The sequence below is a fragment of the Sapajus apella genome, unplaced genomic scaffold (assembly GCF_009761245.1).
Source record: "Sapajus apella isolate SASKATOON/1434 unplaced genomic scaffold, GSC_monkey_1.0 scaffold39, whole genome shotgun sequence".
Lineage (NCBI taxonomy): Eukaryota > Metazoa > Chordata > Mammalia > Primates > Cebidae > Sapajus > Sapajus apella.
In genome coordinates this window covers 19,801,937-19,819,787 of record NW_022436979.1, presented here as the reverse complement: position 1 = coordinate 19,819,787, position 17,851 = coordinate 19,801,937, and the positions used below count along the sequence as shown (strand labels likewise).

The 17,851-nt window shown below is 42.8% G+C and overlaps 1 protein-coding gene across 8 annotated transcripts in view; it reads left to right on the top strand.

Moving 5' to 3' along the window:
- Nucleotides 1-17,851, top strand: part of FAT1 (FAT atypical cadherin 1) — a 139,144-nt gene that overhangs the window by 102,628 nt on the left and 18,665 nt on the right. For all 8 annotated transcript variants that reach the window (XM_032298880.1, XM_032298881.1, XM_032298879.1 and 5 more), the window contains 8 exons: nucleotides 1,698-5,765; nucleotides 6,272-6,468; nucleotides 9,111-9,264; nucleotides 10,125-10,358; nucleotides 11,454-11,843; nucleotides 13,016-13,230; nucleotides 13,495-13,632; nucleotides 17,065-17,208. In XM_032298880.1, the coding sequence (XP_032154771.1) occupies nucleotides 1,698-5,765; nucleotides 6,272-6,468; nucleotides 9,111-9,264; nucleotides 10,125-10,358; nucleotides 11,454-11,843; nucleotides 13,016-13,230; nucleotides 13,495-13,632; nucleotides 17,065-17,208 (5,540 nt within the window). The remainder of the gene's footprint in view (nucleotides 1-1,697; nucleotides 5,766-6,271; nucleotides 6,469-9,110; nucleotides 9,265-10,124; nucleotides 10,359-11,453; nucleotides 11,844-13,015; nucleotides 13,231-13,494; nucleotides 13,633-17,064; nucleotides 17,209-17,851) is intronic.

Genomic DNA, 17,851 nt, shown 5'->3' with positions numbered 1-17,851 from the left:
CTTTGAAGATTCAGTCAATGATAGAAAATTATAGGATATTCTGGAGTTGTTGTGGTTGCAGCTAAAGATATGTATAGTATAGCCTGAAAAGGTCCAAAGAAAAGGAGGTAAAACATTCTACTTTTGAGCAGCGTCTCAGCGTCAGTGCTGCTGACACTTGGAACCCGATGCGCTGTGCACTGTAGGGTGCTTAACAACCTCCCTGGTCTCCATCCACGAGATGCCAGGAGCTCCCTCCTTCGACAAGTAGTGACAACCAGAAATGTCTGCAGGCATTACCAGAATCTCCTTGGGAGCAGAGTCCCTACTAGTGGAAAACCACTGACCTGGAGGGTGAATTGACCTGAAAAAGATCAGAAGGGAATGTGGTTGCAGTCTTCAAAACCCATGAAGTGGGCGGGTTACACACATTTATTCATCAGCAGACAATTGTCTCTTGAAGCTTGAAGTAAATTTCTTACTGAATTGAAATCTTCCGTAAGGAATATAAATCTTAAGAATGTTTAAGTCATAACCGTTGAAAATAGATGTGGTCCAGAAGTGTTTTGAGGGACTCCTGGAAGATGACTAACTCAGCTGCTTTCTGGAAGGATAAGTTTTCATGACATAATCCTGTGCAGCCAAGAGAGAGGGAGGTTTGGCTTTAAGAGCAGAGTGATGTTTCTTCTGTTTTTTTTGTTTTTGTTTTTCATAATTTATAGACAAAATTCTGTAAAGTACATGTGGTTTTAGACAGATAAAAATATACCTGGTTTCAGGTAGGTAAAAATAAAACAAGTTGAAGGTTCCATTCAAATGTTGACAGCCCCTGAGTTTCTGCTTAATTTCGGAATCTTAATTTTTTTTTTTTTTTTTTTTGAGACGGAGTTTCACTCTTGTTACCCAGGCTGGAGTGCAATGGCACGATCTCGGCTCACCGCAACCTCCGCCTCCTGGGTTCAGGCAATTCTCTTGCCTCAGCCTCCTGAGTAGCTGGGATTACAGGCATGCGCCACCATGCCCAGCTAATGTTTTGTATTTTTAGTAGAGACGGGGTTTCACCATGTTGACCAGCTTGGTCTCGATCTCTTAGTTCAGTGATCCAGGCCACCTCGGCCTCCCAAAGTGCTGGGATTACAGGCAGGAGCCCACCATGCCCAGCCTTGCCCATTTTAAAATTGGGTTGTTTGGATTGTTTTTGATGAGTTTTAATTCATTGTATATTCTGGATAACAGTCCTTTATCAGATGTGTCTTTTGCAAATATTTTCTCTGAGTCTATGGCTTGTCTTCTTATTTTCTTGACATTGTCTTTTGGAGACCAGAAGTTTTAAATTTTTTTTTTTTTTTTTTAGACGGAGTTTTTCTTTTGTTACCCAGGCTGGAGTGCAATGGCACGATCTCGGCTCACCGCAACCTCCGCCTCCTGGGTTCAGGCAATTCTCGTGCCTCAGCCCCCTGAGTAGCTGGGATTACAGGCATGCGCCACCATGCCCAGCTGATTTTTTGTGTTTTTAGTAGAGACGGGGTTTCACCATGTTGACCAGGATGGTCTCGATCTCTTGACCTCGTGATCCACCCGCCTCGGCCTCCCAAAGTGCTGGGATTACAGTCGGAATCTCATTTTTGAGGATACCTTTGTTTCTGTTTCTCTAGTTAAATACTTCTCTTTCTCCTTGCAGTTTTCTCTAACATGTATTTTTTTTCCTCTCCTTACAGGAAATATTGGAAATTCTTTCATGATTGATCCTGTCTTGGGCTCTATAAAAACTGCCAAAGAATTAGATCGAAATAACCAGGTGGAATATGATTTAATGGTGACGGCTACAGACAAAGGCAGTCCACCGATGAGTGAAATAACTTCTGTGCATATCTTTGTCACAGTTGCTGACAACGCCTCTCCTAAGTTTACATCAAAGGAATATTCTGTTGAAATGAGTGAAACTGTCAGCATTGGGAGTTTCGTTGGGATGGTGACAGCCCATTGTCAGTCTTCAGTGGTGTATGAAATAAAAGATGGAAATATAGGTGAAGCTTTTGATATTAATCCACATTCGGGAAGTATCATCACTCGGAAAGCCCTGGATTTCGAAACTTTGCCCATTTACACATTGATAATACAAGGAACTAATATGGCTGGTCTGTCCACTAATACAACGGTTGTGGTTCACCTGCAGGATGAGAATGACAACTCGCCAGTTTTTGTGCAGGCGGAATACACAGGACTGATTAGCGAGTCAGCCTCAGTTAACAGCGTGGTCCTGACAGACAGGAACGTCCCACTGGTGATTGGAGCAGCTGATGCTGATAAAGACTCTAATGCTTTGCTTGTTTATCACATTGTTGAACCGTCTATGCACAGCTATTTTGCTATCGATTCTAGCACTGGTGCGATTCACACAGTAGTAAGTCTGGACTATGAAGAAACAAGCATTTTTCAGTTTACCGTACAAGTGCATGACATGGGAACCCCACGTTTATTTGCTGAGTATGCTGCTAATGTCACAATACATGTCATTGACATCAATGACTGCCCTCCTGTGTTCACCAGGCCGTTATATGAAGCATCTCTTTTGTTGCCAACGTACAGAGGAGTGAAAGTCATCACAGTAAATGCTACAGATGCCGATTCAAGTGCCTTCTCACAGTTGATCTACTCCATTACCGAGGGCAACATTGGGGAGAAGTTTTCTGTGGACTACAGAACTGGCGCCCTAACTGTACAAAACACAACTCAGTTAAGGAGCCGCTATGAGCTCACCATTCGAGCTTCCGACGGCAGATTTGCTGGCCTTACCTCTGTGAAAATTAACGTGAAAGAAAGCAAAGAAAGTCACCTAAAGTTTACCCAAGATGTCTACTCTGCGGTCGTGAAGGAGAATTCCACGGAGGCCAAAACATTAGCTGTCATTACTGCTGTTGGGAATCCAATCAATGAGCCTTTGTTTTATCAGATCCTCAACCCCGATCGCAGATTTAAAATCAGCCGCACTTCGGGAGTCCTGTCAACCACTGGTATACCCTTCGATCGTGAGCAGCAGGAGGCGTTTGACGTGGTTGTAGAAGTGACAGAAGAACATAAGCCTTCCGCCACGGCCCACGTTGTCGTGAAGGTTGTTGTAGAGGACCAGAATGATAACGCACCGGTGTTTGTCAACCTTCCCTACTATGCCGTGGTAAAAGTGGACGCCGAGGTGGGCCACGTCATTCGCTATGTCACCGCTGTAGACAGGGACAGTGGCAAAAACGGGGAAGTGCACTACTACCTTAAGGAGCATCATGAACACTTTCAGATTGGACCCTTGGGTGAAATTTCGCTGAAAAAGCAATTTGAACGTGACACTTTAAATAAAGAATATCTTGTCACAGTGGTTGCAAAAGACGGAGGGAACCCGGGCTTTTCAGCGGAAGTTATTGTTCCGATCACTGTCGTGAATAGAGCCATGCCTGTGTTTGAAAAACCTTTCTACAGTGCAGAGATTCCAGAGAACATTCAGGTGCACAGCCCGGTGGTCCACGTGCAGGCGAACAGCCCGGAAGGCTTGAAAGTGTTCTACAGCATCGCAGACGGAGACCCTTTCAGCCAGTTCACTGTTAACTTCAACACCGGTGTTGTCAGCGTCGTAGCTCCTCTGGACTTTGAGGCCCACCCAGCATATAAACTGAGCATACGTGCAACTGACTCCTTGACGGGTGCTCATGCCGAAGTATTTGTGGACATCATAGTGGAGGACATCAATGATAACCCCCCTGCGTTTGCTCAGCAGTCTTATGTGGCAACCCTGTCCGAGGCATCTGTCATTGGAACATCTGTCGTTCAAGTTAGAGCAACAGATTCTGATTCAGAACCAAATAGAGGAATCTCGTACCAGATGTTTGGGAATCTTAGCAAGAGTCATGATCATTTTCATATAGACAGCAGCACTGGCCTTATTTCACTAATCAGAACCCTGGATTATGAGCAGTCCCGGCAGCACACCATTTTTGTGAGGGCTGTCGATGGTGGTATGCCCCCGCTGAGCAGTGATGTGATTGTCACGGTGGATGTTACCGACCTCAATGATAATCTGCCACTCTTTGAGCAACAGATTTACGAAGCTAGAATCAGCGAGCATGCCCCTCACGGGCATTTTGTGACCTGTGTAAAAGCCTGTGATGCAGACAGCTCAGACACAGACAAGCTGCAGTATTCCATTCTGTCTGGCAATGATCATAAACATTTTGTCATTGACAGTGCGACGGGGATTATCACACTCTCAAACCTGCGCCGGCATACCTTGAAGCCATTTTACAGTCTTAACATGTCAGTTTCTGATGGCGTTTTTAGAAGTTCCGCCCAAGTTCATGTGACGGTAATTGGCGGCAATTTGCACAGTCCTGCCTTTCTTCAGAATGAATACGAAGTGGAACTAGCGGAAAATGCTCCCCTACATACCCTGGTGGTGGAGGTTAAAACTGTGGATGGGGATTCTGGTATTTATGGTCACGTTACTTACCATATTGTAAATGACTTTGCCAAAGACAGATTTTACATCAATGAGAGAGGACAGATATTTACTTCGGAAAAGCTGGATCGAGAAACCCCAGCGGAGAAAGTGATCTCAGTCCGTTTAATGGCCAAGGATGCCGGAGGAAAAGTTGCATTCTGCACCGTTAATGTCATCCTTACAGATGACAATGATAACGCACCACAATTCCGAGCGACCCGATATGAAGTGAATATCGGATCCAGGGCTGCGAAAGGGACTTCAGTCATTAAAGTTCTTGCAAGTGACGCCGATGAGGGGTCCAATGCCGATGTCACCTATGCCATTGAAGCAGACTCTGAAAGTGTAAAAGAGAATTTGGAAATTAACAAACTCTCAGGTGTAATCACTACAAAGGAGAGCCTCATCGGCTTGGAAAATGAGTTCTTCACTTTCTTTGTGAGAGCTATGGATAATGGGTCTCCATCAAGAGAGTCTGTTGTTCCCGTCTATGTTAAAATCCTTCCACCAGAAATGCAGCTTCCAAAATTTTCAGAACCATTCTATACCTATACAGTGTCAGAGGACATGCCTATTGGAACAGAAATAGATCTCATCCAAGCAGAACATAGTGGGACTGTTCTCTACAGCCTAGTCAAAGGGAATACTCCAGAAAGCAACCGGGATGAGTGCTTTGTGATTGACAGACAGAGTGGGAGACTGAAGCTGGAGAAGAGGCTTGACCATGAGACAGCTAAGTGGCATCAATTCTCCGTACTGGCCAGGTGCACTCAGGACGACTATGAGATGGTGTCTTCTGTAGATGTCAGTATCCAAGTGAAGGATGCAAATGACAACAGCCCGGTCTTTGAATCCAGTCCATATGAGGCGTTTATTGTTGAAAACCTGCCAGTGGGGAGTCGAGTAATTCAGATCAGGGCATCTGATGTCGACTCAGGAACCAATGGACAAGTTATGTATCGCCTGGATCAGTCACAAAGTACGGAAGTCATCGAATCCTTTGCTGTTAACATGGAAACAGGCTGGATTACAACCCTAAAGGAACTTGACCATGAAAAGAGAGACAATTACCAGATTAAAGTGGTTGCATCAGATCATGGTGAGAAGATCCAGCTATCCTCCACCGCCACTGTGGATGTTACCGTCACCGACGTCAATGATAGCCCACCACGATTCACAGCCGAGATCTATAAAGGGACTGTGAGTGAGGATGACCCCCCCGGCGGTGTGGTTGCCATCCTGAGTACCACGGATGACGATTCTGAAGAGATCAACAGACAAGTTACTTATTTCATAACAGGTAAAAAAAAAAAATTCAAACCAAATGGGTTAATTTAAAATTAAATTATTTTTAGAAGTCTAAATTATAAGACGTATCACATGGGAATTGGAGGGGGTGTAAGGGATGATTTTAGTTGAAAATATCCAAAATAATAAGTAGAAGTCACATCTGTTGTGCTTCATTTCAAGCTTGTTACCTGAGCAAAGTTCTCAATTGTATCATTAGACTGTTTTTTATTTTTGTGATTCATTCTTTTGAATCTTAGTGTATAATAAGTATAATAAAAAATATCTATAGTTTTAATGCAGGCTGAATTATTATTTAGTAGTATTAATGATATGTTTATACATGTTAATGCTGCTTTTTTTGGTAAATTGGAAAGCTAATATATGCCAAATTAACTATTTTAATATTCAGTTATTCAAAACAATAACATTATACATATTTCGTGAGTTTATTTTTTGTGTTACTTATTTTTCTCCTTCAACAAATTTGAGCGTCATCTTCGTCCATTGATTTAATAGGAGGGGATGCTTTGGGACAGTTTGCTGTTGAAAACATACAGAATGAATGGAAGGTATATGTGAAGAAGCCTCTAGACAGGGAAAAAAGGGACAATCACCTTCTGACTATCACAGCAACTGATGGCACCTTCTCATCAAAAGCTATAGTTGAAGTGAAAGTTCTCGATGCAAATGACAACAGTCCGGTTTGTGAAAAGGTAAGCAGCTCTTCCCTTAAATTTATCTGTTAGAATTTAAATTTCTTCTTTCAGTAGGACCATCATTTGGCGCTGTGGTGTAATTCACATGTGTTTTATAATTGCTTACTGACTGAGCAGAGGTGTTAAATGGGGTAAGACTTGGAAAAGCCTCAGAACTATTTGGGGGAACGCCAAAGAGATCAAAAACCTCATTCTGAAAAGCTGAGTTATGGACAGGACTGCAGTTGTGTCTAACACTGAAAATGCTCTGTAAACTTTTCATGGGGGAAGTCTCTTAATAGGGGGGTACGACTATTTTAGGGGAAAGAACTGACCAGAAACAAAGCGCTGATTTGCCGTGAGACACTGCTGTGGGGGCACCTGCTCTTCTGTACGCTAGAGAAGCTACGAGGTGGACAGCATGCTTCCTGCACCTGCAGGGCTCACCGTTTAATGAGAACCAAGCGTAGACATAGGCAGGGCTGCCCCCTCCAAGGTGAGGGCAGTGTGGCTCAAGCAGGGGTGGTCCCTGGGGCCAGAGGGTGAGAAGGGCCGTCCAGAGAAAGGGCGGCTCAGCTTCGGCGGGTGGTGACTGGGTCGTCCGGAGTGGGTGGGGAGGGGCCGTGGAGAGTGAGGACGGATTGTGGGAGTAGACACCGAGTTTGCCAGAATTGGGGAATACGCGCTCAGAGTCATGGAAAAGGGTGAACTGGGTGATAGCGGGCAGTGGCGGTTGTCCCAGGGGATTTCAACTCTACCCTAGAGGAAATAGGGACTTTGGAGCCTTTTATATTGGTAAGGTAGAGATGACCTGAGCCAGGAGTTCCTTAAGAAGCTTAGTTTGGAAGTATATTGTCCATAATTTAGACAGGGAAGAGGGTGTGCAAGGCAGCCCTGGAAAGGCAGAGGCGGTGGAAGCAGTAAAAGGACCAAAGCCACCTTGAGGAAGACCACCTGGGGTGACAGCCGGCAGGCGTGCCATGGAGCCCGACTCTGTAGGACTAGGCGGGGCGAGCAAGGCCATGGCGCAAAGGAGTCTGAACAGGGACAGGTTTGAGAGCAGTTCCATGTTGAGTTCCATTTCCGATTTGTTAAAGAAATGGGACATTGAGTTGACTGGTTTTTTAGACATTGAGAGATGGCGAGGTGTTGGATGTGTATCAGGGAAAGGTGTGGAAACTGGGCGGTGTCTCTGGATAACTGAAAATTGGATTCATTTGAGAGGATACTAACAAAAAGGGAAAAGAAGGAGAGAGATGTTCTAAGGGCGAAGGGGCTGAGCTGGAAGGAAGAGGAGGACACCAGTGCAGTGCCACCCAGGGCTGGGGAGAAGAGGACTCTGGGGACGCAGGGTGGCTGGTGGAGCTGGGACGTTTGGGAAGCAGACCATTTGGGTCCCGCGATGGTGTGCCAGTGGTGGCCTTGGTAAGCATGATGTGAATGGACGCCTGATGGCAGGTCAGAGAGTGCAGTGATGAAGAAATAGACCTGGCCAGGGAAGAAGGCTGAGAGAGACGGAGGGAGGAGGAGCGGGCTGGGCCACGGGAAGGCTGGGTAGAGGATGCGATTGTGAAGAGGGCGGAGGACTTGGAACTCCGCAGATTCTGTAAGTCTGAGATGCTTGCGTCTGTGGAAGGTGATAGGACTCTTCTCAGGGAAGGACTTTTAAGATTGAAGAACACTTCAGTTCAATCACGAGAGGAAGTGGAACTCCTGAGGGTTGAGGAGTTAATTCCAGTTCTCCTTTGTACTTTATATTTTGAGGACGGGTGAGAGATTCCCTCTCCCTTATAGCAACTACTGTCTTCAGGTTTTTTTTTTTTTTAGCACTTTCCTGTTTGGATGCGATACCGTATCATCCTCGGGAATAAGACTGGGACACTAGATCTTTTAAATTCATCATATTAGGAAATACCCCTTCTCAGGGGTCCTTTTTCATGGAGTCCTTTTCCATGAGTACTTCACCTGTAGTTGAGTTCAGGTTAAGAACATCAACAGAACCGTAATCTTTTTATCTCAGGTTTCAATTTATGGCATGGATTTCTAAATAATTGGAATGGAAACAAATGTTCACTGTTTTTGAGCATGAGGGCAGATGTGAGGAGAGAAGAGGGCACCAGGATCAGGCAGGGCAGTCGAAAGGCCGGAGCCTTCACGCTCCCTTCCGTGGCCTTCGGGAATCTGGGTTTTTTCCCGTAACATGAAACTTGCTTCTCTCCCAACTGCTATTCTTTATGTTAGGAACACTTGGAAAAAAGTAAATTCCCGTATTTGGGAAAAAGCAGTTAGGATATAACAGGTGTTTATTCTCTGCAATTTTTAGGTAAATATGGAGCGCTGCTTACATTTTCAATTACTACTTAGGTTTTCTCCTAGGGATTTGAGCATGAAATCAGCTTAATGACATATAATAGCATTTTATAGGTTAAACGTCAGGTCAGACGCTTTGAGGGATGGAAAGTTGGTGACTGCTCCACAGAGCCTCCTTGTTTCACATGTGTTTTATGTTTTATGAGAAAAATAGTTTTAAAAGCTCTTTTTATCTTTAGTCATTTCCCATGTTTTCTGTGGTCAAAGATGATTTCTTTTCCGTTATTCCCTTGCCATCTGTGCTGCCTGTTCATGTTTTTATGTAACGATTTTGTTTAAACACTTTGCAGACTTTATATTCAGACACTATTCCTGAAGACGCCCTTCCTGGAAAATTGATCATGCAGGTTTCTGCTACAGACGCAGACATCCGTTCTAACGCTGAAATTACTTACACGTTATTGGGTTCAGGTGCAGAAAAATTCAAACTAAATCCAGACACAGGTAATGATGGAGTTTGGGACAAACTAAATTGTATATTCCGACAATATCATATGTGGCAGATTTTAGAGCACACACAAAATTCAAAATTACATTTTGCCCTTTTCAAATTTGTTTTAATGCCCTGAAGTTGACATATCTTAGAAATCTTAACAGCAATTTAGTGCATGAAATTTGAGGTGAGATTTTTAAAACAACAGCAAAAATATCACCTAATTGAACAAGGATTTAACATTTAGAAGGCATTTATACCACTTATTTAAAAACAAAACCTCCGAAGTTAAAATATAACTCAAGTTTTCTGCTTTATCCATTTTATTTAAATAGCCTATTTTCTTGAATTTGTGACCATAAATTTGTAAGTTAGCATAATTTGTAATTTTCATAAACAAAATGATTCGTGGTATCCTATTTGTTTTAAAATAGTTGTTTTCTCTTGTACTTTGGCAAAATTGGGATCAAGTAGGTTTTCTGTTAAGCCTTTTTATTTTCCACCTAACGAAGTAATTGTGAACGTGTGAATCTAATTTTTGAGTCGATTTAAGCATTTTTAAAATTTGGTAGATGAGGTAGCTGTTTTGCCTGTGCGATCTGATACACACGGCGAGAGGCCCCGGCCTCAGACCTGCAGGACCTAAAGAGCCAGCACCTGGCAGGGCTGGAGGCCCGGAGCTCACCACCCCTTGCAGGTGTTGGATCTGTCATTGATGATACTGGTGTCAAGAGGAAGGCGTGCACTCTCGTCAGTGGTGTTCCGGGCCTAGTCAGACTAAGCAATTGAAAGAGAAAAGGGGAAGACAGAAGATGTGCAACTGCAGATCACGGCTTAAATTACCAGTGAGTCCATTTGTTTTTCTTTATAGGTGAACTGAAGACGTCAGCCCCCCTTGATCGTGAGGAGCAAGCCGTTTACCATCTACTCGTCAGGGCCACAGATGGAGGAGGGAGATTCTGTCAAGCCAGTATTGTGCTCATGCTAGAAGATGTGAACGATAACGCTCCCGAATTCTCCGCCGATCCTTATGCCATCACCGTGTTTGAAAACACAGAGCCCGGAACACTGCTGACGAGAGTGCAGGCCACAGACGCGGATGCAGGTAGCTTCCGGGGGATGCTCTTGCCATGCGCTGTTCACTGAGACCCCAGGAGCGTCTGTTTCCAAACACATCCCAGTTTAGCCTGTGCCACGTTAGCACTTTCATCCGATCAGGATACAGGACTGTAGCATCCTCGGGAATAAGACAGGGACACTAGATCCTTTAAATTCATCATACTATGAAATACTCTTTTCATAGCCTATCCTTGTTGTGGAAGGAAGTCTTTAGAATAATTCAGTAATTTTTGATGAATAGTTGAATTTCCAAAGTTGTGTGTGCCCAGTGAACCTACTGCTGGCTGTGAGGTTATCTGTACTGTGACTAAAATTCTGGTTAGTGACTATATTAACTGATCTTCATATCCCATTGAATTAATTAGTGACGTGTTATTTTGTAAATAAACCGTTTGTGACAGAGAGAGGTTTTAGCACCATTGGAATGTAATGGAAGCAAATGCTTTATTATTATAGGTTTACAAATCTTGCCAAATTTTTTTGGAGAAAATTGGAGTATAGAATATTTATAGCATTTTGATAGCAGAGAGTAACTTCTTCAGTCATACCACAGGTTGAGTATTCCTTATTTAATATATTTGGAACTAGAAGTGTTTTGGATCTTTTGATTTTTTCAGATTTTGGAATATTTGCATTATATACTTATCAATTGCATTTTTTTTTTTAAATGCACTCAAAAAGCTAATAGATTTTGGAGCATTTCAGATTTTCAGTTTAGGAATACTCATCCTGTGATACTGAGAAATTTCAGAAGAATAGCAAAAATGTTGCTTTTCAGATCTTTATCACTGAAGCAAAAGGACAAATTGATTTGATTTTAAAGGTTTAGGTACTGTACTATTGGCTCCCATATAAAATAGTCTAAGAAGCCAGATTCCCATGACATTATATTTACGTTTGTTTTAACCAAGGAAGTTGTTCATCCAAAAAGTTTTTTTGAAGATCATAGTCAAATAAATTTGCAAATAATGTATATTAGCATTTTCCCTTCTAAAATAAATTCTACCTGTTTGCCTTTTTAAAAAATGTGTTCAAATTTTTTTAATTTAAAACCCTTTGACATGATTTTATGTCTTGATAGGATTAAATCGGAAGATTTCCTACTCACTCATTGACTCTGCTGATGGGCAGTTCTCCATTAATGAACTATCTGGAATTATTCAGTTAGAAAAACCTTTGGACAGAGAACTCCAGGCAGTATATACCCTCTCTTTGAAAGCTGTGGATCAAGGCTTGCCAAGGAGGCTGACCGCCACTGGTACTGTGGTTGTATCAGTTCTTGACATAAATGACAACCCCCCTGTGTTTGAGTACCGTGAATATGGTGCCACAGTGTCTGAGGACATTCTTGTTGGAACTGAAGTTCTTCAAGTGTATGCAGCAAGTCGGGATATTGAAGCAAATGCAGAAATCACCTACTCAATAATAAGTGGAAATGAACATGGGAAATTCAGCATAGATTCCAAAACAGGTAACCTACCGTGTGTCTGAGAGGAAACCGTTCATTCCACCAAAATCACTGGATTTGCCTGTCACATGGCCTTATGCCAGTGACGCTGTGTCGTCAGGAGATGTTCTGAGAAGATAAACCAAGTTTTCTTTTAGTAGTTTACAGTGGGATTGAATGTTGTTTGGAAGACTTCAGATTATGGTTCTACTTTATACATTTTGGGCATGTTCATTAAAATACAAGCAAATTAACTTAAAACAGAAAATTAAAGCGTCACATTCTAATAGTTTAGTTGAGATGTAAGGCATCGCAAGTTAGTAAGCGTAAGAATGGGGGATAGTAGAGGTCCCTGTGTAATCAGACTCACGGAAGGTCGCTTCCCAAGTGAAATGGTAATTCCAGCCTCTTTGATTTTAGTTTCTGTAGTGGGCATCTGATAATGCATTAAGTTGACTTCTTTGTCCTGCTGGTTTTCTGTAAGTTGGAGTATTTGAGTCACACTTAGGGAAAGACTGCCAACAAGCTCAAGAGGTGTGGCAACTACTGACTCCTGCTGCGTGAATGCTTCGGAGTCTCGCTGACCTGTGGTCTAAAATAGTCAAGCCTTACAACATGGTAAAAAGCTGCTCCATTCAAACAGTCTATATAATATATATTATAAAATTACTTTTAGGACTCTGTAGGACTGTAATGATGTGAAAGGGAAGATGTTAAACGAATTGTTAAAAAGAGATCTTTAAAAATGATAGGATATAAATAAGGGTTATCTAGAAATTAAATAAAAGGATATAAATCTCTATTTTCAAAATATAAGAAAGAAAATGAAACTAAAAGACACCATAGAGTTTTTATGTTTTTATTTTGTTTATTAAACTAGAATGAAGTCTAGTGAGCTATGATATGGAAGGGATGATACAGCAATCATTTTTATAATAAACAGGTGTAGGTAGTGTTGACTGTGAAAGCAATTTAAATATGAAGAATATCATCAAAATTAAGATAAATAAGATCCAGGGATGGGCAAATTCAGAGTTTTTAATTGCTGAATTAAGAAAGTAGGAAACATACATAAATGGTAAGTAAACTTTAGAAGTGAAAACTAAACGTCCTCAAACGTGTTCATCTGTTTCAGTCATGGTAGGAAAATGTGGTGGCATTACAAATGCTGAAAGTAATTTTGATTTTCTCTACAGGGGCCGTATTTATCATTGAGAATCTGGATTATGAAAGCTCTCATGAATACTACCTAACAGTAGAAGCCACTGACGGAGGCACACCTTCATTGAGTGATGTTGCCACTGTGAGCATTAATGTGACAGACATCAATGATAATACCCCTGTGTTCAGCCAAGACACCTACACAACAGTAATCAGTGAAGACGCCGTTCTGGAGCAGTCTGTCATTACGGTGTGTATTTTTTTCCTCTTACAATGAAAACTATATATCTTCTGGATCTTTGCAAAAGATTGTAGTAAAATCAGTCTAGTTTTTGTAGTGGACTTTGTAAATATTTTGGAGATTTGAAAGTGTCTTTTGTTAGGCCGACCAATTGCCGACTTTCCTGTGAGTAATTGTGTTAAAACAGCTAAGCTATTAATACGAGAAATTTTGTTTAGCAGGCTTGTTGCCCTTCCTTAGCTGTCTCCTAAACAGGAGTGTGCTATGTTCTAGGTTATGGCTGATGATGCTGATGGACCTTTAAACAGCCACATCCACTACTCAATTATAGATGGCAACCAAGGAAGCTCATTCACAATTGACCCCGTCAGGGGAGAAGTCAAAGTGACCAAACTTCTTGACCGAGAAACAGTAAGTGAAAAAGTTTGATTTGCATTGTTTACAGATCGTCAATAAATAGAAACACCTTGTTTTCATATCTGCTGGGCGGGGTGTGAAGTAGGACTGACCTTCTCAAGAAACAACAGGCAAGATGTAAACACTTGTAAGGCAGTTACACTACAAAGATCTCAGTGTAAGAAGTGTGTTCCATGCTAGTATGAAGTTTGGATAATAAAGCTTTGTATTCAGGCAGAAATTATTATTTGTTCTGAGACACTTCATAAAGCTAGAAGCTGGGTTTTAAGTAATATTTGGAAAATTGTAGATGTTGACAGAAGCGAATTTCCTATGAGGAGTTGCATGAACACAGGCATGCAGATAGAAGCCAAGAAATATATTTAAGGGACTCTACCCAGTTGTCTTGGAGTAATCATACCAAGAAAGAAGAGTGAGGTAAAATAGAAAGGTATTTTACACACAGCTCATGGGCCGCATAGAAAACCAGGACCAGAGGCTTGGACCTGGTGCCACAGGCACTGGGATGTGAGCGTTTGTGAACTGAGGAAGGGTAGTCGCTCTTCTGTATCTGCAGGTTCTGTATCCTTGAAGTCAACCCACCATGGATTGAAAAGTATTACAAGAGAAAAAGGCAGAGTATGGTGACCCGCTCTGATAATCTCAGCTATATGGGAGGCTTAGGTGGGAGAACTTACTGAGCCCAGGAGTTTAAGACCAGCCTGGGCAACACAGTGAGACCCTGCCTCTAGAAAAACAAAGTAAAACAATAAAAAATCAACGATAAAAAATGCAAAAAAAAAACCCCCACAATATAAAAACCATTTATGTTGCATTTATATTAGGTACTATAAGTAATCTAGAAATGATTTAAAGTGTATGGGAGGGTGTGCATAGGTTATATGCAAATGCTACAACATTTTATATTAGGAACTTGAACGTCCATGGATTTCATTGTCTACGGATACCAGATGAAGAAACTATTTGCAAAGGAAAAATTAGAATCCACAAAGCTTAGATATGGCCCCATATAGAAAGCAGTGGTGTCAGAAGCAACCCGATTTTTTGGTCTTACTTTGACTGGGTAGTACTGTTAAAGAGAGGCTATGAGGTATAAACATGTAAGGGATGGGAGAGGCTAATGAATGTGGCTTTCGATATGCTGGCTCTTAAAGGGAAATAGCATATTCAGGTAGAATTACTCAGCCAGTATTTGGAGATTTTAGTCAGATTTAGAAACTGGAAAGCTGTAAATGTAGATATGGTACTTGCCCTTGGAGATGTTGATAGAAGTGACATGAGGGATTGAGATAAATATGAACAAATGAGGAGAGGCAGCAAGGCTGAACATCTATGCACCCACCCACCCATTTATCCAGTCATCCATCCATCTACCTATTCATTCATCCATCCACCCATCAATCCATCAATCCATCCATCCACCCACCCATCCACCCCTCCATCCATCCAGTCATCCATCCATCCAGTCATCCATCCATCCATCTACCCATCCATTCATCCATCCACCCATCCATTCATCCATCCACCCATCCATTCATCCATCCACCCACCCACCCATCCATCCATCCATCCATCCAGTCATCCATCCATCTACCCATCCACTCATCCATCCACCCATCCATTCATCCATCAACCCATCCATTCATCCATCTACCCATCCATCCATCCATCCATCCATCCATCCATCCATCCAGTCATCCATCTATCTACCCATCTATCCATCCAGTCATCCATCCATCTACCCATCCATCTATCTACCCATTCATCCATCCACCCATCCATCTATCCATCCAGTCATCCATCCATCCATCCATCCATTCGTCCATCCCGTCATCCATCCATCCAGTTACCCATCCATCTATCTAGTCATTCATCCAGTTATCTCTCCACCCATCCGTCTTCCCCACCCATTCACCTATCCATCTATCTACCTACCCATCTATAGTTATCCATCCATCCATCCATCCATCCATCCATCCATCCATGCATCCATCCATCCACCGGCCTATCTACCCACCCATCTATCTAGTTTATTCACTCACCCATCCACTCATCTGTTCACTTACCCATCCATCCACCTCACCCATCTGTCCATGTATCTGTCCATCCACCCACCACCCATCTATTCAGTTAGCCATCTGTCCATAAACCAACCCACCATCCATCTAGTTATCCATCTACCCATCTGTGTAGTTACCCATCTGCTCACTGACTTGCCCACCCACCCACCCATCTGTACAGTTACTCATTCGTCCATTGTCCACCAGCCATCTGTCCATCCATTCATCCATCCATTCATCTATGCAGATTCACATACAGGAAGGGAAGTTGAGCAGGAACTACCTCAGAGAGGTAGGCATGTGAAGGAGAACCGAAAGAAGCCTTTGATTAGGGAATCAGGAGGACACTGGTGATGATAAAGAATGAAATGTCAGAATAATGGGTATATCTAAGATTAAAGGAATTTGGGGGAGATAGTGATGAGATATCTCATTAAAGTCTCAATTCTTTAACTTCTCTTTTGATGTGTGAATTTTGAGAAGGGACTTTCTAAGGATTTGGGAAGCATGCTTAGGATTGCAGTACTGTGAGGCAGAATAAATGTAGTATCTTTGACTAAAGAACCCGGGTCCTTTAATTTACTTCTGTCCATTGTGAGATACCAAAGGAGCTAGCCATGGCATTTCCCAAGGTTATGTGCCAGCAGAATTCTCTTTGGTTGGAGCGTCTTGCAGGACTAACATTCTGCAGAACACTCTGGGATGGAGCCAGCTTTTTCTGGCATCTTCCACCACTCATTCTGGAAGACAGAGCTTTATAGGGAACTGCCCTGAAAAAGAAGCTATCTCACTTGACTTTATTTCTTTTGTAAGAGGTCACAACTTAGATAATTCTAAGGGATTTAGACAGCTGAGTATAATCTGAGTGTGAAATTGAGGGGGAGGGTGATCGGGAGCGTCCCACGGCTTTGGAGATGAGTCTGCGCTGAGGTGCGGGAGGCAGCTCATGTCTATCTTCGTCCCTGAGAGCAAACTTGGGGCCCTCAAGAAGGCTGCTGCCATATGACTGAAGCAACAGCAGTTGAGATATGTCAGCTTTTTGTTCTCACCTTTTGTATTACCTCTGTGTCTTAATATCTGTTAATAGAACTGCAGGTTTTTAAAGATAAAGCACTTTTACAAAACAAGTACATTTTTGGGGGGCATCAGAGGATCTAATCATTATTGGTAATTCTTGCTGTTGGGAAATGTGCATTACTTGCAGCACACTCATTTGTAGGAGGTTAGGGAATCACACATGTGCAGGGCGCAGAGGATCATGGCAGTTCCCTGGGACCTTCAAGACTATCAGGAGGACACTCCCGATCAGAGCCCTGTCCATCGGCCTTGGGAAAATGAACATGCATTCTGTCTTTTCCCTGGAAAGATTTCAGGTTACACACTCACGGTTCAAGCTTCTGATAATGGCAGCCCACCCAGAGTCAACACGACGACTGTGAACATCGACGTTTCTGATGTGAATGACAACGCACCAGCCTTCTCCAGGGGGAACTACAGCGTCATTATCCAGGTATCTTTGCCAAGGGGGTCTTGGGGTTCTTTGAAATGAGCTTTTCCATTGGCCTCTGTTGCTTTTCTTTCTTACCCAAAGTTTTATTTTTAGAAAAATTGGAAAAGTAGAATTCAAGGAGTCTCTGCGAATAATAAAAGATGAGTGATTTAAAGATAAAACCAAGCTTTCATTACTCTTCTTTCTGTGCTTTGATTTTTGAGGTATTCTCACTGTTCTAGGATTCCTAAGAGGTTATGGCTGAGTCAGACCTGCCGCTGCTCCTGCTTTTCCTCTGCATTCTCCTCCTCCTTGACCTTCCTCTTCCCTCCTGCTCTTCTTCTAGCCCCCATCCGTCCTTCCCACCCCATCTTCTACTCCACTTTCACCCCTGTTCTTCTTCCTCCCCACTTCTCTTCCCTCCACCTCTTCTCCACTTCTCCTCCTCCTCCTCCCCACTCCTCCTTTTTCCCCAGTCCTCCCCCACTCCTCCCCCACCTCAACCCCACCCCTCCTCCTCCCCCCCCTCCTTCCCCCTCTTCCTCTCTCCTCCTCTCGACCCCTCCTCCCCCCACCTTTTCTCTACCTCTCCTCCTCCCCACTCTCCTCCTTCCTCCTCCTCCTCTCACCTCCTCCTCTCCACTCTCCTCCTTCCTCCTCCTCC